Raw genomic sequence first — 24,080 nt, 5'->3', positions numbered from 1 at the left:
GAGGCAATAAATTTGCAGCAGGATAAATATTATAGGATCTGCAGTGGTGTTATATAACCAATTCAGTGTTAAATGAATAACATGTGAGGAAACAAGAGCAGAGCCTGTTGTACCTTTTTTCCTGACCTGGTTTTAGAACATAATCCACCTCCTTAAACCTCCTTCATTCGCCGTCATTGTAAGCAGCGTGCTGCCATCTGTGAACGTGAAAGAGTAAACTCCAGATCACATAGCAGTTTGCAGTGTGAGGATGTGACTGAAGCTCAGTTGGCAGCAGATCTGTATTTGGCTGCTGTGTGTGGCTCACAATGTGAGGTCCATGAAGGACGATGTTTGCCAACGTTGAACTGTGTGGAAGAACTTTGACCTCAACCCCACTGAAGAGATTTGGGATGATTTGGAAAGCAGGCTGTGCCCAGACCTCCTCACCTGGCATCACTACCTGACCTCACTAATGCTCTTGTGATGGAATGAACACAAACCCCCACAGCCACACTCCAAAATCTAGTGGAAAGTATTCCCAGAACAGTGGAGATTTTTATAACAGCAAATAAGGACTAAATCTGTAATGGGATATGTTTATAATTGGTCAGGTGTCCACATATCTTTGGTCAAAAAAGGTAAATATGACAAAAATGGACAAAAAAGGTCTTCAAAAAGAAATCAAGGAAATAAAGTTTTTGCTTTGCTTCTGCACTAAGAATATTTTGATAAGTGACTGCACCGATTATAATGAAAAGAGACACCGCTGCTTAAATTTCAATAGGACGGTGCGTAGTGTTTAATATTGCAAATAAGTTCTTATTGATAAAGAAGTCTTACACCGACATATCCACAGATTTCAGACACTTTGCTCTGATTCACAAATTATTTATACCTTGTGGCATTTGCATAGACAAATCCGTGTTTTAAACATGTTGCCAATCCATTTTCACCCAGTGGATGGGCTTTACAATACCTTAACGACTTTACTAACACTACCATTTTGGATCAGCTGTAAAATCCCACTGTATGTTAACAGATATCAAATGTCACATCCCGTTTTCCGACCACAAAAACAGCAACACGGTGAAAAGCATTGACTTACTCTCAACCAAATTAGTAATATTGCAGTGTTATATCCCGTTACACCCGTATCTACACAAATAGAACATTTTTAGGACATATTGCCATCTGCGGGGGAAAAAACAAACCTACACCAATGCTGTCTTTTCAATTAAGCAGGAATTCCGTGGTAATATGAATGACCACCTTCCTTTATGCCATGAGACACCGCGTCTGTTATCTTTATTACACTTTTCTGGCCACAAGAGCCAGAAATCCAACAAGATCTGATTTCACAGTTAACACACCTACCTGCTCAGAACTATTTGGAGGAAGATATAGAAAGAATTAGTATAAATAGTAACAAATGGAATAAATAGCAGCTATTATATATAGTATAGTGTTATTTATGTATGTACTTTTGATAGTCACAAACAGCTGGAACCAAATTTCTTGTATGTGTCAAAACTCTTGGCCAATAAACCTGATTCTGATTCTGATATTTGATTCTGATTCTGATTCCAGAGTTTTGTCTGAAACAGATTGTATTGAATAAGTACATACTTTGTATTGGCTTTGTGGCCAGAATGCTTCTATGGTACAAAATAGTACAGGGATAATAGTTTTAGTGGTATGATCTTTACAGTTTAAGAAAAACCTACATTTTTACCATTTTATGTGAGCTTTTTTCGACAGTGTATTTGATTTTACTTATATTCTACGTTAAGGTTTTCTCATCGCTGTACACTTCCCAAGCTTCACCTTGCTTCACAGCGATATACATATATACAGTCTATTTTTATTCTTTTTTATTCTATTTTATGATGCAGACATTTCACTGCATGTCATACTTTGTATGGTTGTATTATGTAACAAAAAAAATTATTTGATGTTAATGGACTTTTGTTGGCATAAAGAGGATAAAATGATATTCAGACTTGCGCCTCAGACATTATCCTCACATCAATAATTAGCTTTCTCTCCTCGTGGGAGAGGATTTCACCACTGTATATTTTACTCTTTTTCTTTCATGTGCTTCTGCCTTTATTTTTTCCCCGCTATCTCTTCCTCTTGTGGCTTCTTTCTCATGGTCCTTCCCATTCTCTGTGTGAAGTCAGTGCCCTTACAGCACTTCTCCCATCATTTCTTCCCCTAGAGGGAGTCATCCATGTCTATGAAGCAGCTTAACTATGGACTAATGAAATTGCCTGACTTTTTCTACTAATGGCCCTGCTTAAGATGTCTTAGATAACAAACAGGATATCAGTAGTAGTGAAGGACCAAAAAGAGTTGTGCATATTGATGTTGAGGTTAATAATAATTTGCCCTCAAACTGTATACTTTTTTCTCATTACCCCAGAGGATTTACTGTATGATATTTGTGTTTAAGTAAGGTTTTTTCCGTACATGACTGAATGGCATATTTCCAGAAGGCCAACTAGATTCCCGTTTGAAGCCTGGTCCCATTGGAGGGCCCTAAATATTTCATCGTTCTATTCCAGCCACAGCTAATTACCCAGTACAGTGTCAGAGAGACCCTACAGTCCAGAGCAGTAGAGGAGAACGAGAGAGGAAAAGTGTCATTTAAGCAGCACACGTGTGAAACTGGAGTGCTGTATTACTGAAAGCAGTGCAATCTCTGTGTAATTTGGTATTGTAATCTGAGTAACTGCACCGTCAGTGAAAATGATGTAACATTGCCATTCTTTTAAGCAACGTTACATCATTTAAGTTTCTTGTCTTTTCATATCAGTGTAGATGTACAGTATCATCAGTGCTATAGTCCGTAATCATAGTAATCACGGGAATTGAGGCTGGAGGTCATAAGGCTAAGGTTCTCACACTGGGGTCTAAGACAGATAGTGAGCTGTTCTTAATTTTCTTAATTAGAATCAACTGCAAACAATATAAACAGAATTGTCATCATTTTAACAAGAATTAAATAATTAGTAAAAAAAAAATAAATAGGCATAATATTATTGTACATATTTAAATGATGTGTCTAAATTCTTTAAATATTTAATTCAAGCTACAGTATCTGAATGAGTATCTGAAAGTATGTGAAAAGTTTGCAAACTCCTGACATACTATAGAATCCAGCTCCAAGTGTGAGGTTACAGTCTCTCAGCTTTATTCTTATCAAGTTGTTCTTTCCACCTCATTTTTTATCCTGTCCTTCTCTCTGTACCCATTTACTCTTCAACCCGTTGTCATTTTCGGTTCCCTCTCCCTCTCTTTCCTTGTTTCTCGCTCTCTCAGGAGCTTGAGTGACCTAATTCTCATCAGAAGGCTTGCACGTACTTGCAGAGCGCCACATGCTCACTGTACATTTCCCAAGCTTCACCCCGATACACAGCATTGCCCTTAAACCACTTTCTTAACAAAGAATGCGACTGTTTTAATATTTATGCTCTTATCTCTTCGGAGAGCTTCGAGGGCTCCTTTTATGATTTAGGTTGTAAATTAGCGGGTAGGCCCAAGGCAGTAAAGTAAAGAACAGCGTTAGGACTTAATGAAATGTAGTGCAGTGGAGATTATGTGCTGAAATGGCAGTATATATAATGGTACCCAAGGCTACAGGTGCAGTTTAGGACTGCATGTACTATGTATTTTCAACTGGACAACACGGCGACTCATGATTCACTACACTGTGACATTTTTGTTGAAGCCTATATTATTTTCTAATGTTTCTTTTTAATCGCAAGCTTCAATGTGATGTCTTTGTTTATTCAGATTCACATCTAAAAATAGAGGCCTTTGCTATTATGTTTTGATTGCTCAGGTTGATGTGTGATGCTTCACATGGTTGGATTAGAAACAGGAATAAAGCATGTGACAAAAGAGAGCTGCAAAAATGAACAATGGGGAAAAAGATCAAAGCAGCCGTATGCTAAAGTGAAAATAAGCAAATTTCCGTTCTGTGAGAGCGATGCTTGGTATAAATATTACTCTAAAAAGGATATGTTTATATATGTGTGTGTGTGTGTGTGTGAGAGATGAAGAGATGTCTTGCTGCTTGCCTTGTGAGATCTGACATGTGTTAATGATATAATGATGTTTGTTGACACATATTTATGCCAAAAAAGGAGAATCACCACAGCCATTATCACTAAACTACTCTGTGTGTGTGTGTGTGTGTGTTTGTGTGTATGTGTGTGTGTGTCTTTATATCTAAATTTGGTGCCTGTTGTCTTTCAAACTTTGAGATGTCTCATGTCTTGCTGCTTGCCTTGTGAGATCTGACATGTGTTAATGATATAATGATGTTTGTTGACATATATTTATGCCAAAAAAAGGAGAATCACCACAGCCATTATCACTAAACTACTCTGAGTGTGTGTGTGTGTGTTTATATCTAAATTTGGTGCCTGTTGTCTTTCAAACTTTTTTCCGAACCTGAACCATCATATTTTGTCGAATCTGTTTAATTATTCCCTGTGACAAGTCTGACATGCTTTTTTGCCCGTCTGTCACTCCTAATTTATCGGCTGCCAGGCGGATTTTTCAGCCTTCGTCTGACGTGACTGCAGGAGTGTAACAGTACAAAGAGCTTCCCCAAAGGTGATATGCAAATAGGTAATCAGTTAGCCTGTTCGGTGTCATAAACTATGTTACCACCATTATGAATATATTAATCAAATAAGAATAGCTGATATGAAGATATCTAATCCAACACTGTATTTATCAGTCAAAGGAATTTTAAAATGAGATAATTTACATAAATTTTCCTCTTACCTTAAACATAATTGGTTAATCAAGAACAAAGTGTCAGTAGGAATTTTGCACCGTAGACAGTCGTACGCATGCCTTCCAATGATCCCCACCTTCCCGTACTTTACAACACATTGGGTAAAGAACAAAGTTTGCTTTATTCTTTGCACACTGCAGGTAAAAGGTAAAAAGTAGCTTAGGAAAAACTAAACAATTTCATTTTTGCCTAAGAAATTTCTTTAAGGAGTTTAATATTAATGATGAAGGATGTAGGTACGGTTAATGAAGTAAAAGTCACCTAAGGATGACGCATTCGCAACAACCTTTTTTCATTTAGTCAAGACTATTAATCCATTTATCTGTACACAGACTCACTACAGCAAACACTCTAAACACTAAACGCACAAAGCTCCAAACATTAGACTTGCCAGAAAGACAGAGTGTCTTTCAGTTAATGTTTTCAGGTCTGCTCTACAAGTATAGTGTTATATGTAAATTGTGGAAATGAAGAATGATTGTATTTTAGTGTTCACATTAACAAAATGTGAATGATTTGCAGTGTTAAACAAAAAGTAGCGTTAATCCTGTGAACTTGTTGCTCAAACCTGTGATGCCGTTGTTCATTCATCTAATTTTGAAGTAACGACAGTGATGCTGTATCTGTCTCTCTCTCTCTTTCTCTCTCTGTCTCTCCCCTGCACTCTTTCGGAAACTGGAACCTTGTCGTTATGCCGCCAGAAACCCTGCGAGAAAACTAGTTAAAAATGGCAGCCCTGTTGTCAGCTCTGGTCCTGACAGTTCCTCAACCTCAGCTACATCACTTTAGTTCATTATTTATTGAAATGTGCACAAGTTAGTTCTAACAAAACGATGTAGCTCTTTTCCCCAATATATAAACAGATCAGCAGCCTTATTTAAACCACTATGTCCAGGCAGTTACTAAGAATAATTTAATGAATGTCAGCAGCAAATAGCCCACACAGTGTCACGTGTTCACTTTAAAGTACACGAACGTAAAAACTTTCCACTTTCTCACATATCGAGTTGTGTCCTGTGGGACCGAAGTCTAGATGCACACATCTGCAGTACTCTCGGCCAGAATTCCAATGGGATTATGGCAATAAGTAAATAAATAAATAAATACAACAACAATAATAATAATAATAATAATAATAATAATAATAATAATTATTATTATTATTATTATTATTATTATTATTATTATTATTATTATTATTATTGCTGTGGTTGTTTTTGTTATACTATTTGTATTTGTTTAGTCCACGTTCACATTTCTTTCCAATTAATAATTCATTTTGAATACATACCTAATCATAATCAATGGCAGCTGTACATCATATGCCATATTTTTTACTTCTCTCAGCTGCTCCTGTTCAATACAACACATCATTGATTCACATATTTGATTTGCCACAGGTTTTACGCCGGCTGTCCATCGTAATGCAACACTGCCAGTGTTTGTAGCTGGCAGTTGTAGTGCTCCGTCTTGTGCAAGCCAATGGCTGTGATAGGTTCCCTGACTGGGAATTTAAAACTGGGCCACAGCGACAAGAACGCTACCATCTAACTACTAGTCCTTCAGGGATCCTGTACACCATATTTCCATAATAATCATCTAATAAGTTATCATTTCTGCCACCATTGTTATGAAGAAGCATCAACTCATCATTATGATTATTACAAGCCAAATGATATTTACTCTCATTCCGTTAACACATTTGGTCTTAAGTGTGGTTCTGCCGTTAATAATTGTCTCTTCTGGGGTTCTGAGATTCTGCGATAAAACAATTCTCTTGCTAGTGTAGAAATGTGTTGTGCGTTATCTAGATATAACCTTTAACAATGGTTATATTGGTTATAAGAGATGTGGTAGCCTAGTGGTTAAGGTGTTGGACTGATGCCTAAAATCATGCAGATATAGAGTTTAGAGCCATTTAACAAACATTTAAGACAGAATCTCAGTGTGCTGATGCAACATATGTATAGCACCACCCTGGCTGTACTGTTTGTACAGACAGCTGTGGTTCCTTAGTGCCGATTGAATCCTTCTCCCTGTTCTCCTCAAGTAGTAAACAGCTTTATCTCCTGTACTCACTCTAAGAGCTACATGCATAAGCTTCCTTACCACATTGTCTCTCTGAGAGATGAAACTAAATCTCTTTCTGTCGAGAAGGAAAGAATGGTAATGATGTGGATTGCCTATATGGTTACAGCAGCCACAAGACCCCCTGGAGACCTCATTTAGACCCGGAGATAAACAGCAGCCGGGATATGGGAGGTCAGGTGAATAGCAGCAGGCCTGCTGCAGGATGGTTTCATAAAAAAAAATCCACAGTGCTCCTCAGCTGCCATTTACAGCTGTTATTAGCATGGCTGAGGGACCAGAGACAGGTTCTGCCATGCCAACATATCTAGTGAATTGGGTAAAGGAAAAAAGACCTCATTAGAGCACACTGAAGTGGGCAGTAGGGCATGGGATTTGTTTAGCTCTAGCTGTAGGATGTATAATTAAGAACTTCTTACTGTACCGAAGGAGGTGTTATTCACAGTTCTTGTGCGCTATACGAGCAAAGTACAAGTTCACTGGTACTGTGATTCATCTGCTAGACTTCATTTGCACTTCATTTTCTGAGGCATTTTAAAATATGCTCCTAATTTCTCAGCCATAACACACCGGGGTGCTTGCCTTTCTGAATTTGCATCACTGGACTCAGCAACATTGGCTTATTAAAAAGGGATGTGTCTATTGTTTTCTGGTCTGAGAATAGCCTGCAGTCAGTGCAGTGACGAGAGAAGCAGTTGTTAGAATCGGGTGAATCATCCATAAATGTGGTGAGAAGAAAGAGACAAAATGAAACAGAAGCGAAGCAGTTAGGAATAACTCATATAATATGTGTGTGTGCTACAGGATGGATTTATTTTTAGCACTTTACCACTTGTGTGTGCTTTAGATAGCACCAAACGTTAACAATTTATTTGTTCTTGATTTTTTAACCATTTACATGCTTTGATATTTCCAAACTCTAAGGCATAATCCAGTTACTACATAGACAGCAACGTTGTATGATTAAGCTAACATTATATGATGAGTGAAGAGCGAGAATGCTATGCTATTCAAAGTTTCTTGGAGTTTTAAATGGTAAAAGCGTACAGTACACTCTATTTCACTCACACACTCCCAAGAAAATTGTATTTTACCTTGCAGATGTGTTCAGCTTTTTGTAACTTTTGTATGTTTTTTTTTATCTAGAAAAGTGTATGTAGTGCAAGCTTTAAAAACAAATTAAGGTCAATTTGTGGATCTTCCTAACTGTGCAATTTGGTCGTGCCTGTGCTCGCTGTAGCCTCTGATTCTTGTCCTTAGCTGACAGGAGTGGAACCCGATGCGGTCTTCGGCTGCTGTAGCTCCACCGCCTTCTGATGTTTTGATGTTTTTTGGCGCAGTAGCTGTATTATCATCCATTACAAAGCCGTGAACTAGTCGGTGCTGCTAATTATTGTACTGTTCTGTCTTGCACTGTTTGCACACAGGTACTTTATGTAGTACTGTGTATGTCTATGTAGTGTTCTTAATTCTGTGCTGTCTCCTGTAGTTCTGCGTTTTATATAGCACTGTGGTCTTAGAGGGGCTTTATTTCATTTAACTGTGTACTGCACCAGCTGCATAGGGTTAAAATGACAATAAAAGCTTCTTGACTCTTGACAGCTGCCTTCCTTTAAGCTCAAACCAGTCTGACTTTTTTTTGACCTCTCTCATCTTACACATTCCATATTGATCTTCCATAAGCTGCTGAGATCAGCCCTAAAATCTTGCTCTTTATCCATCCTTCCAGCCTTTTCCACCAACACCACTTTCTATTCACCCACAGCATGTGACATCACGCATAAAAGCTCACATTGACAGCAGCTATGAACATCCTATATGACCTTCAGAAATGGAGAAAAATACACATGTGCCTCATAGTCGCCAACTAGCGAAGGTGTGATGAGGATGCTATTGATTTTATGCAGCTTCCATTCAGTCAGCTTCAGGCTTGGAAGCTAACATGGTTTTAAATATTTAGGAAAGTATATTGATTGTAAATATGATTTATTTGAGAGGCAAAGCAGCGAGCGCTCTTAAAGCCGACAGTTTGTAGACAGACCAACTGTTTTAATGTCCTAGAAGCAGTGTGATGTTTATATCGTACCGTGTGCTTACTCTGACGTGAAGAATAACAACATGCTCTGTAGATTAGCAATGGGACTGCCAACTAAATTCACTGAGAAGCAACAGAAGCTGAGTGGTTAACTGTTTAATAAACCTGTAGTGAGGCTGTGTTACTACATTTAAAATAACTGCACAGAAATACAAGTTTTTGACTATTTCCAGTTACAGAAAGGAAATGATTTCTGGTGTCACCCAGACAAGGATGCGTATCCAGGTTGTCACTACTGCTCCTGGCTTGCTCATTAGGGATAAAAACAAAATCAAATGTGAAACTGTGTCATTTTTATATTTCTGTAAAGCTTCTTTGCAAAAATGTTCATTCTTAAAAGTGATATAATAAGAAGATTTTGTTCTTATTATTTTATTACAATTTTTTTTCTTATTTATTTTATTTGAATATTATCATTCTTATTTTTTATTATCTTTCTTTTAAATATTCATAGTTTTTTAAATGTAGTATAAAAAGTAGCAGGCCGAGTTTTTATTTCACTGAAATTTGGATGTATCCTACAAATATACAGTAGATCCTATATGAAATCTTTATGTATCCTAAATCATTTTCATCTAAACTGTTAAGTGGACAAGCAAAATGTCTTATATTCACTGTGTCCGAATATTTCAAATTTTCCAAATAAATCAAATTTTATTTGTCACATACACATACATACAGAGTATGACATGCAGTGAAATGCTTTTTGCATCTGTTCGGTATTCAAACATTTGGGATAAAAAATATAACCTAAAGGAGGTAGATAAATAAAAAGGTATAAACTATATAAAAAGAAACTATATAAAATATGAAAATATAAGTGAAAATGATGTATATAAATATACAGAAATATACATAAATGCATATGGTTTCAATAAATATTTTTTTTAAAAATATTCAGTATTTTCCCAATGTCTGCTCTGTTAAAATTAACCTTTCAGGGTTTCCATATTTTATGGTGTCTTGTGGTTTGTTTGTTTTTTTTTCTTTGTGGTCTGGTAAATGATCCATGTTTTAATAGTAGTTGGTATGTAAGACCAAAGATAAATTGTTCAAAACAAAAAATATGACTGAAATACAGTATCACACACACACACACACACACACACACACACACACACACACACACACACACACACACACACACACACACAAAGTGACTGCAAAAAATATAAGTAAATGTACTTAATCCCAGAGTGGCTATGTTAAATTACAGTAAACATTCCAATTCTCCATGGCTCTTTTTTTCAGCCCTTCTTTATTCCCTATCAAGGGAAAAAAATAATCAGGATGAGTCTGTTTTCCTTTTCTATCAGTTTTCAGTGCATCTAGGCCAGGCAGCTGGCATATATCTCTTCCAACTGTGCCTAAAACCTCCAAATGCACAAATGAGCTCAGCACGGTAATGATTATTAGGATACATCACTCTGTGGGATGTTCTAGGGTAATTTAGCACCAGATTAAATAGAGGAAAGAAGACAACAGGAGGAGGGACAGTAACATTACTCCACTTGTAACCTCTGTTCTGTTGCATGCTTCCTCATGAACTGCTTGTTTACCCTGTGTGTGTGTGTGTGTGTGTGTGTGTGTGTGTGTGTGTAGTCTAGCACGTGCTTTGGATTCAAATGTGTTGCAAGAACAGCGTGGCTCCTTGAAACTATCCTGTGGGATTCAGTGTGGTGTTTAATGTGTGTGTCTCTGGAGATGAAGATTCATTGCTTTAATAAGAACAGCCTCAGAGAGGGAAGAGAGGAGCTAGAGCACTGTGTGACAGAACTAAGAAGGGTGGCGAGGAGAAAGGATTGTCTTTAATGATGGAAGGGAGCATAGTCCTTTCTCAGACCCTTTGTTCCAATCTCATCCTTGCCTCCATCTCTGTTTTAAGTGTGTCTCTGGTGGACATGCCATCTGTTGCTGCCACCATTGAAAGCTTAATATTACTGTGATACGAGCACATGCAGAACTCCGGTGAATGTGTGTATGTGTGTATGTGTGCGTTGTAAAGAGAGAAATATGTTAGATTTAATATATAATGTATAACTGTATCATCACTAAGTGTGTGCCCAATCAAACTTAAATGCATAATTGTTGCAACAGCTTTAAGATATCGCGTGTGAACGTCATGTCTTATAAAACTTTGACCTATTAATGATGTTCATTTATAAATAGACTTTCAAAAGGCCTCGGTTGTGATCAACCAGCATATATAATGTAGCGGTAATGTGTGTCACTGACAACACAAAGATGAGCGATGAGTGATGAATGTCAGCGTGCAGAAAGAACGGGGTCAAAGATTAAAAAGGTTTTCAAAATGGTAGGGAAATAAAGCAATATTCCTAAAAATATATTTAAAAAAATAAATACCAAGATTATTTTGATTGTTCTTCAGTTGTTTATCAAATCTGTGATGTGGACTGCGATGGAAACTCAGACACACACAGGAAGAACAGATACACTGCAAAAATCATATCTTAGAAAGTAAAAATATATACAGTATAAAGTATAAAGTATATATAAAAATATATAAAGTATATACAGTATCTGACATATTTGCCTAACATTTCTAAATATTGTCTAAATATTATAATAAGGCAAATATTTTTAATAATACATTTTTAATAAGACGATATTGTGTTACGGACTGGTCTTGGATATGTTATATAATAATCTCATAATAAAAAATATTAGAGTAACATTCCTTTATTTAAGATCTTCACTTGCTCAGGATGCTGGTGCTGTGAGGTGGCAACAATACCAACTGTCAGCATAATTAATTACATTATATTATATTCTTTATTATTAGAAGTGGTACTTAGAAAATCCACTGATCTCCAACATCTAATAAGAAAACATATGATGTCATGTTTTGTATATTATTCATTTTCTGATAGGTTAGTATCACGAGTCGAGGTACAGTAGACTATGCTACTACTACTACTACTACTACTACTATTTAGTAGTAGAAGAAGAAGAAGAAGAAGAAGAATTACTAAATGCAATCATAATAAAATGTTAATGATTAATAAACTTTTCTATCCTATTTAAAACACCTGAGGGGAAAATGTACAACTCGCAATCCATGAAGAGACCCTTTAGCACCAATGTGCTCATAATTTAGCTTGCTGATTTGGCAAAAGATATTTTTTGAACAGCTGAACTGTCCTAAAGACAGAGTCTGCCAGTTTCTATCTTTAGGACAGTTCAGCTGTTCAGGAAACATCTTTTGCCAAATCTGCAAGCTAGATCATGCAGGCATCAGGCTTTAAGGATCTCTCCTTGGACACACAGCTGTGTAGCGTCCCTTTGGGTGAGATGTACTCCATCACCCTCAGACTGAAAATAGGCCATTGATTAGCACGTCTGCATCATAGAGCAGGGCAAACAGAGGGTATTATACCCAGTGTTCATTTTGCCAGAACATTTTTCTGCCTTTTGTCAGGTCACCATGCCCAAAGTAATAAAATATGATTTCGTTCTGTGCAGTAATGCAGGTTCCATTTAGCTCTTGCCTGTCAGATTGTTCCCATCTCTGCACCTACCCAAGATATATATATATGTGTGTGTGGGGTGTGTGTGTGTGTGTGTGTGTGTGTATGTGTGTGGGATTAAGGATTAGGGGCTAGAGCTGGATTACCCGAGTTCACAACTGTCTGCTTCTCTCAGGGGAGGATGCAGATTTTATTAGTGGTCCTGCTTTTAGTCACATCATGACAGCATCTGATTTAGAAGAATTTGTGTGAATGAAGCATCTTCTTCCTGATGTTCTTTCAAATTCTGGAACACTAAATTGAGGTGATAATAAACATTAGATAATGGTGAATCAAATTATCTTCCCAACATCTTCAAGGATCAGTATGCGGTACAATACACTGTATAAATGTGGACTGAATGTTGAAGGCATCATCGGCTGGTTGTGATATCTAATCGGATCTAGTATCTATCAATAGCTCCGCAAGAAAACTGTCAGGGCTGAGCGATGCATTATATCACAATGTCTAATAAGAATGGGATCCACAAAACTCTAACGTAATCCGTTATAGACCTTTGTTACCAACAAATATGATGCGGAAATCTCATATTGGTGTCATTTTATCTTTGAAAGACATGGGGACTTAACGCTGCTAGGACATTTATACCAGCTACCCCTGGTTGAATTAGATTTATTGAGATGACATCTTGTGTTCTTTTGCTGCCTGTCACAGGTAGATGCTGTCATGCCATTTGGGTGCCTTGCCCTACGAGATGGAAGGACGTACCACAGCCTGTCAGACATCACTGATAAATATGAGATCGGGCAGGTTCTAAAGGCGTGAGTGTCAAATCATCAAATACCTATGAATGACAAGCCGTTCTGTCAATTCAGTTAAAACAAATCTACTGTATTTATGTGGTATGCAGTGGTAAGCTTGCAGAACAATGTAAACATTTTGAAAGGAGTTGTATTCATTTTTATTTCCACTGCATATCATGTATATAGGCATATTGCCATAGATGGAATACGTAAACACTACTATTCTCTTTGCAGGAAGGAGTTTTGCGAGCTGTGCCTGGTTAAGGAACGACAGACAGACAAGGTCTATGTGTGCAAGAAATTCCTCAAGAAAGATGGCAAAAAAGTGCGGAAGGCTGCCAAGAATGAGATCATGATCCTGAAAATGTACGGGATAATTCAAAACATGTCAGCAGCAGGTGATGGGTTTGGATCTGGGTGAAATAGGAAGTTTGAGATAGATAGATAGACAGATAGATAGATAGATAGATAGATAGATAGATAGATAGATAGATAGATAGATAGATAGAGAGAGAGAGAGAGAGAGACAGACAGACAGACAGACAGAAAGAGAGTGAGATATAGTTGGATAGATGGAGGAGTTAAAAACAAAGGAGCCAAGTCATAGAGAATGAGACAGACAGAGATGGTGAGAAAAGAGAAAGATGGAGACTAGGAGGTATATGGAGAGATACATGAAAAGAAATAGAGAGAATCAGATCATCTGAACAATAAAAGGCAGAGCGAGAGGGAGAAAGAGAGAAAGATGTGGGAATCAAGAGAAAGAAACAGGCCACTTCCTCCGTTCCAAGCCCAGTAGGTTGGTATATTTAAAGCAACTCTTCTTACTAGTTAGAAAATAGAACAACTATTTACTGTGACCTTTCCTTCTCAGGGTCAACCACCCAAACATTCTGAAGCTGATAGATGCATTTGAGACCAGGAAAGAGTTTTACATCATCCAAGAGCTGTGAGTCTGACATCGATGCAGTACTGATTTTATATATCATGCTGAATCTGGTATTAAGTTCTCATTAGTTTAGTAACACGTCAAGACGTGTCTCGTGATAACATTCGCATAAGGATTACACTGTACACTTTAAACAACATACTTTTTGCTAAGTCAATCAGATACTGACAGATTGTTACAGTTTAATTAGGATTCATTCATATATATAAGACAGATGCAGATGGTCCTAATCTAATGCTTTATACATAAATCACTGCTAGAGGAAATGGCTGGCCCCTGATGGAAAGAACGTGCAGTACATCATGACTTACCAAATGTGTGTATGTCTCAGGGCCACAGGTGGGGATGTGTTTGATTGGATCCTGGATCAAGGGAACTACACAGAGAGAGATGCTGCCAACGTAATCCGACAGGTCCTAGAGGCGGTGGCTTACCTCCACTCCCTTAACATAGTTCACAGGAACTTGAAGGTGGGTTTCAGATACATTTGCATATCACATTCTGTTCTTACTATCAGTTTTGCAATATTATATAATCTTGCAACAATTTAATGAGAGCTTGATGATTTTATCATTAGTTTAAAATGCTGCAGTCATAAACCTGCAGCCATGGGAGGATGTGATTCATTAGTTGTGTAGAAGAGCTTTTGTGGGCTGTGCATTGTGTATGTGTTTGAGGAGAGAGAGAGAGAGAGAGAGAGAGAGAGAGAGAGAGAGAGAGATTAACCCAATCACTGCAGGGTATCAGAAACAGTAATCAGAGATATTACCCAAGCTTGTAACCCTCTTTGACTCTTAAAACTGTACAACCATGATATAACAGATGGTCCCTTATGGATAGTGTTGATGTGCAACTGAATGAAATAAATAGAATCATGGACCATACTGACTCTGATTTAGTCCCTCAGTACTCAGCCAACAGATTCCTCTGCTAAACAGCTCAACATGTGTTTCTAGTGCCCTCTAGTGCACTAACACAGCTCCTGTAACATATGCCTTTGATGTGCGCACTTACCGAATGTCTATTTAAAAAAAGAACTCCTACTTTAGAGACAGTGCATTATGGTCTAGGAATTCTTTCCATCTAAGAGACCTTATGTATAAAGAAGAAGAAAGGAATTCAGTGCTGAGACTGGGTCCCAATTCACACCATCTTCTGTTGTGATAATAGATGTTAAAGATTTTCTTTGATAACTCTTCAGCCATTTCCTTTGTATCCATGCTTTGTGTGTTTTTTTTTTTAGCTGGAAAATTTGATGTACTACACAGAAAACAACCACAAAAAAGTAGTTCTTCGTGATTTCTATCTCTCCCGGTTTGAGAATGGCTCCATCACCGAACCCTGTGGAACACCGGAGTATCTGGGTACCTATATAAAATGGCAGTTCATGCCTGGATAATGTATTGAGTACCTGGACCTTTTCTCTGTTTAATCTTCATGGCTCTGTTTTTCTTTCCTTCCAGCCCCAGAGGTGGTAGCTCGACATCGGTATGGAAGGCCAGTGGATTGCTGGGCCATTGGGGTCATCATGTACATGCTGTAAGATTGGGTTATACAGTAGACAGATATTAATATCGTTATAAGCCTTGAGTTGATTACAGATTTTTTTGATACATATTATTCAATAGATTTGAATAACATGAATATTCAACAAACTAATTTTCAGGCTGTCAGGAAATCCTCCCTTCTATGATGAGACAGAAGAGGAGAACACAGACATGCACAATCGTATTATCTTCTGCCGGATTGTTGCTGGAGACTATGAGTTTGACTCTCCGTACTGGGATGACATTTCACCTGCAGGTGCACAAAAAATGGACTGTTCTGTATAACCAACTCCAGTTGAAAACAGTTCAGATAATTACACTTTTCCTGCTATTACAGCTAAAGAGTTGGTGTGTCGGCTGATGGAGGTTGACCAGATGCTACGAATTACAGCACAAGATGCTCTGTTTCATGAGTGGTAAGCATGTAGAAAACTTATGGGTAATATATTTGCATGCACTCTTATAGAGCTCTGTTTTGCATCACGTTGTCATTATTATGTGACATTGACAGGATTGCTGGAAATGGAGCCTCAGAAAAAAACCTGAAGGATGGAGTGTGTGCACAGTTTGAGAAGAACTTTGCAAAAGCCAAGTGGAGGGTAAGATCATAAATCAACCTCTGTTGCCTCTAGTGAATTTGATGTTGTACACTGTCCTTGTGAATGAAGTGTAAATATATATATATATATGTGTGTGTATAGATGACAAGGACAGTTTTGATGAGGATGTGCATGACAGAATTACTGGTGATTCATATGAGACTAAGGGTTCTGATTACTCTGTTAATCATTTCCTTTCCCCTTGCATGGGATACCCAGGAGCTGAAGGTACTGTTATTCTCTGTCAAACAGGAAGGAGGTACTGACTCTTTTCTCTGCCATGACAATCAGACTTCTAGCAAAATCTCCTCTAGCAAAATACATTATACAAAGAGCAATAACTTCGATTACAATGGCTTTCTGACACCTGCCATTGTGAGGAATTATGCAGTTCAAGTCTGATTGCTGGAAAGAGTCTTTATCTGTTCAAGCCTCCCTCTGTCTGGACACCAATAAATGGCAAGCCTGTCACTGCCCAGCTACTCCCATATGCCTCCAATCATATGCAGTCCAGCTCTATACCCACACTGAGATCTCCTAAGCCCTCCACTCTCACAGACAAAAAGCCTAACTAAAGTTTCATTAAAGTGTCACGTGTATGTGTGAGGCGCTATCATATGTCTGTGTGTCTGTCCTATAAGAGAAACAGCAGCAGGTTAAGGGACAGAGGACTGAGGAGAAGGTCATTGTATCACTACATAATTAACTGTGTCCCTAATCCATTGGTCTATTCTAGTCCACCTTGTGCTACTACCAAATTTCAATATTTACTGTAATCAGATTAAACATTTTCTTATGCATTTCACAAAATAGCATCAACAATAAAAAGACTGTTACAAGCAACACTTGTATTTTACCTCTGACATCAGTGGCTATTTTAGAGGTTTAGTGATTAGGGGTGTTTTCACACTTGAATGTCAAGGATCCATTTTGTTCGTTTTTTCTTTTAGTGCTTCCTTAATGTCATGTTTCCGATTTGGGTGAATCCTTTTGGTATAAAGTTCAAAAACGCGCTGTCTCAACTTCTAAGCTGTCACTTCTTCATTCCAACGCTAAATAAGGCACCATTTCCTCCGCAGACCAAACAATGCCATTCCGTGCTATTTTCAAATGGGAAATAACAAGTTGAACCAATCAAGCCTCACATAGCCTTATAGCTTTCATAAACAAGGTTCAACTTCCATCCTTTCCAGAAAGACATGGCATTTCCGAACCGATAGCAAAGTCATAACCTATGCACCCTGACCTCATATGTACAGCATATAAAACTCCCCCACTGCGTCAAGCTACTGCTCTCTCCCATTCATAACATTTTAAGGAATCGTGGAAGTGTTTTTTAGATGATCTTATTTATAAATCTGCCCCATCACATAAAGTGCGTTGATGCACACTGATACTGAATAAAACAGTTTCTGTATAAAAACGTAAGCCTCTTGGCAGCGTTAGAGCGGCAGTAACAGAACAGTACAGGATCTGATCGTCAGCATGGTCCAAATACAAGAACTTAGCAGTGTAACAGCAGACTAAAGTGCAGAGCTCAGAGGAGTTTAGTCAGCCACCTTGCATAGAAAGAGTCAGACCCTGAAGTGTATTCAATGGCTGCATCTTCATTATAAGACACAACAGGCATTTGAATCAGAAACATGTATTGCAGACTGATATTAAGGCTGCTTTTGTGAAACTGAAGTTTGATCTTCCACTCAAGCCTGACTGAACATTCATAGTGATAGTTACAGTTCATGGTATATTTGCTCAACATAGACCGTCTCTAGACTTATAGACTATAGACCCTTAATTTATCAGCTGCGTTAAAGAGCGGTTTTGTGCATTCCAACCCTAATTTAAATAGCAACCTGCAATGATGGATCATAAGTAATATTAGATATAATAATAATAATAATAATAATAATAATAATAATAATAATAATAATAATAATAATAATAATAACAGGGCACAGTGGCTTAGTGGTTAGCACGTTTGCCTCACACCTCCAGGGTCGGGGTTCGATTCCCGCCTCCACCTTGTGTGTGTGGAGTTTGCATGTTCTCCCCGTGCCTCGGGGGTTTCCTCCGGGTACTCCGGTTTCCTCCCCCGGTCCAAAGACATGCATGGTAGGTTGATTGGCATCTCTGGAAAAATTGTCCCTAGTGTGTGATTGCGTGAGTGAATGAGAGTGTGTGTGTGTGCCCTGTGATGGGTTGGCACTCCGTCCAGGGTGTATCCTGCCTTGATGCCCCATGACGCCTGAGATAGGCACAGGCTCCCCGTGACCCGAGGTAGATCGGATAAGCGGTAGAAGATGAATGAATGAATAATAATAACAATAATAATTAAAGCTGCAAGCAGCATTTCCCGGGTTCAAGCGTTTAAGGCCTTTAGGGAGTTTAAGGCCTTAAAGGATTTTCACATACACAAAGTGACAAATAAACAAAGTCATATCGGTGAGTCTACAATCCTCGTGCGAAGCAAAACGAAGTATGAAAACATACTTGGCAATAAAGACCATTCTGATTCTGATTCTGAGACTTTGCCTTACGAGTCAGCACAAAATTGGGTTTTTGGACCTATGGGCACAAACGCGTTTTGTCCCCAAATTGTCCGATTCCGCTGAGATTTTGGCCCTGAGTAACTGTGACCAGTACTACCACCTGACCAAGTTTGAGCTCTCTAGGCCTTACGGTTTGGGCTGCACGACCGTTTCTAGGGCGGAATAATAATAATAATAATTAAAGCTGCAAGCAGCATTTCCCGGGTTCAAGCGTTTAAGGCCTTTGGATTGACATGACAATATATGTCATGTCATGCTACATATGTCATGCTACAGAGGGTGCCACAATATATGTCATGTGAAGTACTCACCCGTCCAGTTTTCCCTAAAATAAACAAAGTCATATCCATTAGAGATGAGCCGGATACTCGGCTGAAACGAGTATCCGGTACGGATAAAGCACTTCTGCCGAGTACGAGTATTATACGAGTAATACGAGTCAATATCTGTGCTCGGATTGTATGAAAATCATCATTGGCTAGCTGATTGTGTCAGCGTTCTGTGATAGGCTAGTCACAGCGCCCCTCCCCTACAGGGATAGGCTAGTCACAGCGCCCCTCCCCTACAGTGATAGGCTAGTCACAGCGCCCCTCCCCTACAGTGATAGGCTAGTCACAGCGCCCCTCCCCTACAGTGATAGGCTAGTCACAGCGCCCCTCCCCTACAGTGATAGGCTAGTCACAGCGCCCCTCCCCTACAGTGATACAGATGTATTGTGTTGCTGTGTCTCACTCTGCTCACTTACAGTCACACACAGAACAGCTCCCTGTCTCTCCCTCAGTCACTCGGGTTCGCGGGTCTTTTCCGTTAACGTTTAGAATTTCTTCAGCTTTTTACTTCGGGTTGTAACGTTAATAATACGTACTTACTAACCAATAGAGTTCTGGTAAACGTGGGTTCGTTCAGACGTGGTGCTTGCTTGGTAGAATGCGACTCGCATTGCGTCTCTGCCTGTCGGAGTTTTTTTCTTTTTTAAACCTTCAGCTGTCTCTAACCAGTAACCAGACACTGAGTGTCTGACACGTTTTTGCTGTATTTCATAAAAACATAAAGGTAGTAAGCTAGTGTTATAAATATTACAAATTAATTATTACCGGTTAAAGCCCCGCCCATTTCAAGACAAGCCCCGCCTACTTCTGGGTTCTTAAGATTCTGATTCTGATTCTGAGAATCAGAATCTTTGCCTTACAAGTCAGCACAAAATTGGGTTTTTGGACTGTTGGTGGCGCTAGAGGGCTTTTTTTTTAAAAATGGCTGTTTTTAGTGATTTTTCCGTTATAGCGCCAAGAAGTGGCCAATCGCCACGGTTTTTGAACTGTGAACTCAGTTTGACCTCTTTCATATGTGTCCCAGTTTGGTGTTGATAGCTCATTTAATTCTTGAGTTATTGACATTTTAGTAAAACTGGCTCCTCACAGTCCGAACATTTTGGGCCCTTTAAGAACCCTGAATCAAAATTTCGACTTTTTTTCGAAGATTATTGACATTGAGACTCCAGAGAATATTACTGCACTGGATTGGTCTCGACCAGGCGAAAATCCTAGGACTAGTTTGCAAAAGTAGGTTTCGGACAAAATGCACTATAGCGAAAAAATTTAATGGCGGAAATGAAATCGGAGATGTACGTTTTTTAAGTCATGAGCCAAGGATTCCAATGATATAAAGCACTTGAGATTTGGACATAGGGGCTTTAGGGGTTTAGGGGTTATGGGGACAAACGCGTTTTGGGGCGCTGAAGTGCCCCAAATTGTCCGATTCCGCTGAAACCTTGGCCCTGATTTACTGTGACCAGTACTACCATCTGACCAAGTTTGAGCTCTATAGGCCTTACGGTTTGGGCTGCACGACCGTTTCTAGGGCGGAATAATAATAATAATAATAATAATAATAATAATAATAATAAAAATCCTAACAAAAACAATAGGTTTCCAGCGCTTCGCGCTTGAACCCTAATTAATGCTGCAAGCAGCATTTCCCAGGTTCAAGCGTTTAAGGCCTTTAGGGAGTTTAAGGCCTTAAAGGATTTTCACATACACAAAGTGACCCGCAAGTTACAGAGGGTGGCACCCGCTCCTAACCTAGAGTCTCTAATACAGAAAAGCTTACCAACGTGTTGCACAATATATGTCATGTGAAGTACTCACCCGTCCAGTTCTCCCTAAAATAAACAAAGTCATATCCATAAAGCGTAGAAACACAAGCATCCAGATGCAGAACGAGTGACCCGCAAGTCACATACACAAAGTGACCGGCAAGTGGCGCTATAACTTAACTATGACCGCTATGACCAAGTGGCACTATAACTTAACTTAAAATTCTGATTCTGACAGTTCAAAAACCGCCGCGGTTTGACAGGAGATGTCAATTTTCATTATCCTGTGTGACATCACAGTCCGAACACAGTTGCAACATGTTACTCTGATTCTAGAGTTTACCATGTTGCTATGACAACATGGTAAACTCTGATTCTAGAACTGTGTTCGGAAATCAGAGTTTACCATGTTGTCATAGCAACATGGTAAACTCTAGAATCAGAGTTTACCATGTTGCTATGGCAACATGTTGCAACTGTGTTCGGACTGTGGTCACACAGGATAATGAAGATTGACATCTCCTGTCAATTATCTTGATGTCCAATGGTAGGGATCTGAAAAGATACATAGTGGAGCAAAGAGAGAGAGAGAGAGAGAACAAGAACAAACAATCGCCACGGTTTTTGAACTGTAACCTCAGTTTGACCTCTTTCACATGTCCAAACAAGCAGCAGATATAATTTATGTAACAGAGACATGGCTAAAGCCAAACTATTTTGAGAATGATATCAGTCTTACTGGATGCTATTTTCATGATAAACCAAGAAATTTTGCTTATGATACAACAGAGGATGTTTTTGGTAAACTAAAAGAAGAAAACCATGGTGGTGTTGGTATTTCTCTGTGATAAATACCAACACCACCATGGTTTTCTTCTTAAGAATTTTTGCCTTAAGAGGGTTTTTGGACTGTTGGTGGCGCTAGAGGGCTTTTTTTTTAAAATGGCTGTTTTTAGTGATTTCTTCATTATAGCGCCACCAAGTGACCAATCGCTGCGGTTTTTGAACTGTAACCTCACTTTGACCTCTTTCACATGTCTCCCAAGTTTGGTGTTGATAGCTCTTTTAGTTCTTGAGTTATTGACATTTTAGTAAAACTGGCTCCTCACAGTCCAAACGTTTTGGGGCCCCTTAAGGACCCTGAATCAAAATGTCGACTTTTTTTCGATAATTATTGACAATGAGACTCCAGAGAATATTACTGCACTGGATTGGTCTCGATCAGGCGAAAAACCTAGGACTAGTTCACAAAAGTAGGTTTCGGACAAAATGTACTATAGCGAAAAACTTTTCAAGGGGAGAATGAAATCGGAGATATACGTTTTTTAAGTCATGAGCCAAGGATTCCAATGATATAAAGCACTTGAGATTTGGACATATGGTTTGGGAGTTATGGGCACAAACGCGTTGAGGGGCGCTAAAGCGCCCCAAATTGTCCGATTCCACTGAGACCTTGGCCCTGAGTAACTGTGACCAGTACTACCATCTGACCAAGTTTGAGCTCTCTAGGCCTTACGGTTTGGGCTGCACGACCGTTTCTAGGACGGAATAATAATAAGAATAATAATAAGAATAATAATTAAAGCTGCAAGCAGCATTTCCCGGGTTCAAGCGTTTAAGGCCTTTGGATTGACATGACAATATATGTCATGTCATGCTACATATGTCATGCTACAGAGGGTGCCACAACATATGTCATGTGAAGTACTCACCCGTCCAGTTTTCCCTAAAATAAACAAAGTCATATCCATTAGAGATGAGCCGGATACTCGGCTGAAACGAGTATCCGGTACGGATAAAGCACTTCTGCCGAGTACGAGTATTATACTAGTAATACGAGTCAATATCTGTGCTCGGATTGTATGAAAATCATCATTGGCTAGCGTTTAACCGGTAATTAAAGCCCCTCCCACTTCAAGACAACCCCCACCCACTCCGAGTCAGAACCAGAATCAGAATCTTTGCCTTACAAGTCAGCACAAAATTGGGTTTTTGGACTGTTGGGGGCGCTGTTTTTAGTGATTTTTCCATTATAGCACCACGAAGTGGCCAATCGCCACGGTTTTTGAAATGTGACCTCAGTTTGACCTCTTTTTTGAAATGTGACCTCAGTTTGACCTCTTTCCAACATGTCCCAAGTTTGGTGTTGATAGCTCATTTAATTCTTGAGTTATTGACATTTTAGTAAAACTGGCTCCTCACAGTCCAAACTTTTTGGGGCCCCTTAAGGACCCTGAATCAAAATTTCGACTTTTTTTCGAAAATTATTGTCTTTGAGACTCCAGAGAATATTACTGCACTGGATTGGTCTTGATCAGGCGAAAATCCTAGGACTAGTTAGCAAAAGTAGGTTTCGGATAAAATGCGCGATAGCGAAAAAATGTAATGGCGGAAATGAAATTGGAGATATACGTTTTTTAAGTCATGAGCCAAGGATTCCAATGATATAAAGCACTTGAGATTTGGACATAGGGGCTTTAGGGGTTTAGGGGTTATGGGGACAAACACATTTTGGGGCGCTGAAGTGCCCCAAATTGTCCGATTCCGCTGAAACCTTGGCCCTGAGTAACTGTGACCAGTACTACCATCTGACCAAGCTTGAGCTCTCTAGGCCTTACGGTTTGGGCTGCACGACCGTTTCTAGGGCGGAATAATAATAATAATAATAATAATAATAATAATAATAATAATAATTAAAGCTGCAAGCAGCATTTCCCGGGTTCAAGCATTTAAGGCCTTTAGGGAGTATAAGGCCTTAAAGGATTTTCACATACACAAAGTGACAAATAAACAAAGTCATATCGGTGAGTCTACAATCCTCGTGCGAAGCAAAATGAAGTATGAAAACATACTTGGCAATAAAGACCATTCTGATTCTGATTCTGATTCTGAGACTTTGCCTTACGAGTCAGCACAAAATTGGGTTTTTGGACCTATAGGCACAAACGCGTTTTGGGGCGCTGAAGCGCCCCAGATTGTCCGATTCCGCTGAGATTTTGGCCCTGAGTAACTCTGACCAGTACTACCATCTGACCAAGTTTGAGCTCTCTAGGCCGTACGGTTTGGGCTGCACGACCG

The 24,080-nt window shown here is 38.9% G+C and overlaps 1 protein-coding gene across 2 annotated transcripts in view; it reads left to right on the top strand.

The window, feature by feature from the left end:
* Positions 1 to 24,080, top strand: part of camkvl (CaM kinase-like vesicle-associated, like) — a 37,313-nt gene that overhangs the window by 10,105 nt on the left and 3,128 nt on the right. The window contains exons 2-11 of one of the 2 annotated variants that reach the window (XM_060894072.1): positions 13,178 to 13,284; positions 13,501 to 13,632; positions 14,141 to 14,215; positions 14,547 to 14,685; positions 15,459 to 15,579; positions 15,679 to 15,754; positions 15,882 to 16,018; positions 16,100 to 16,178; positions 16,274 to 16,361; positions 16,464 to 16,589. In XM_060894072.1, the coding sequence (XP_060750055.1) occupies positions 13,190 to 13,284; positions 13,501 to 13,632; positions 14,141 to 14,215; positions 14,547 to 14,685; positions 15,459 to 15,579; positions 15,679 to 15,754; positions 15,882 to 16,018; positions 16,100 to 16,178; positions 16,274 to 16,361; positions 16,464 to 16,589 (1,068 nt within the window). In that variant the 5' untranslated portion in view covers positions 13,178 to 13,189. The remainder of the gene's footprint in view (positions 1 to 13,177; positions 13,285 to 13,500; positions 13,633 to 14,140; positions 14,216 to 14,546; positions 14,686 to 15,458; positions 15,580 to 15,678; positions 15,755 to 15,881; positions 16,019 to 16,099; positions 16,179 to 16,273; positions 16,362 to 16,463; positions 16,590 to 24,080) is intronic. The other variant, XM_060894073.1, reaches the window with a different exon arrangement.

This window comes from Tachysurus vachellii, chromosome 19, assembly GCF_030014155.1.
Source record: "Tachysurus vachellii isolate PV-2020 chromosome 19, HZAU_Pvac_v1, whole genome shotgun sequence".
Classification (NCBI taxonomy): Eukaryota; Metazoa; Chordata; class Actinopteri; order Siluriformes; family Bagridae; genus Tachysurus; species Tachysurus vachellii.
The sequence above is the reverse complement of the archived record's forward strand: the minus strand, read 5'-3'. Positions and strand labels throughout refer to the sequence as shown.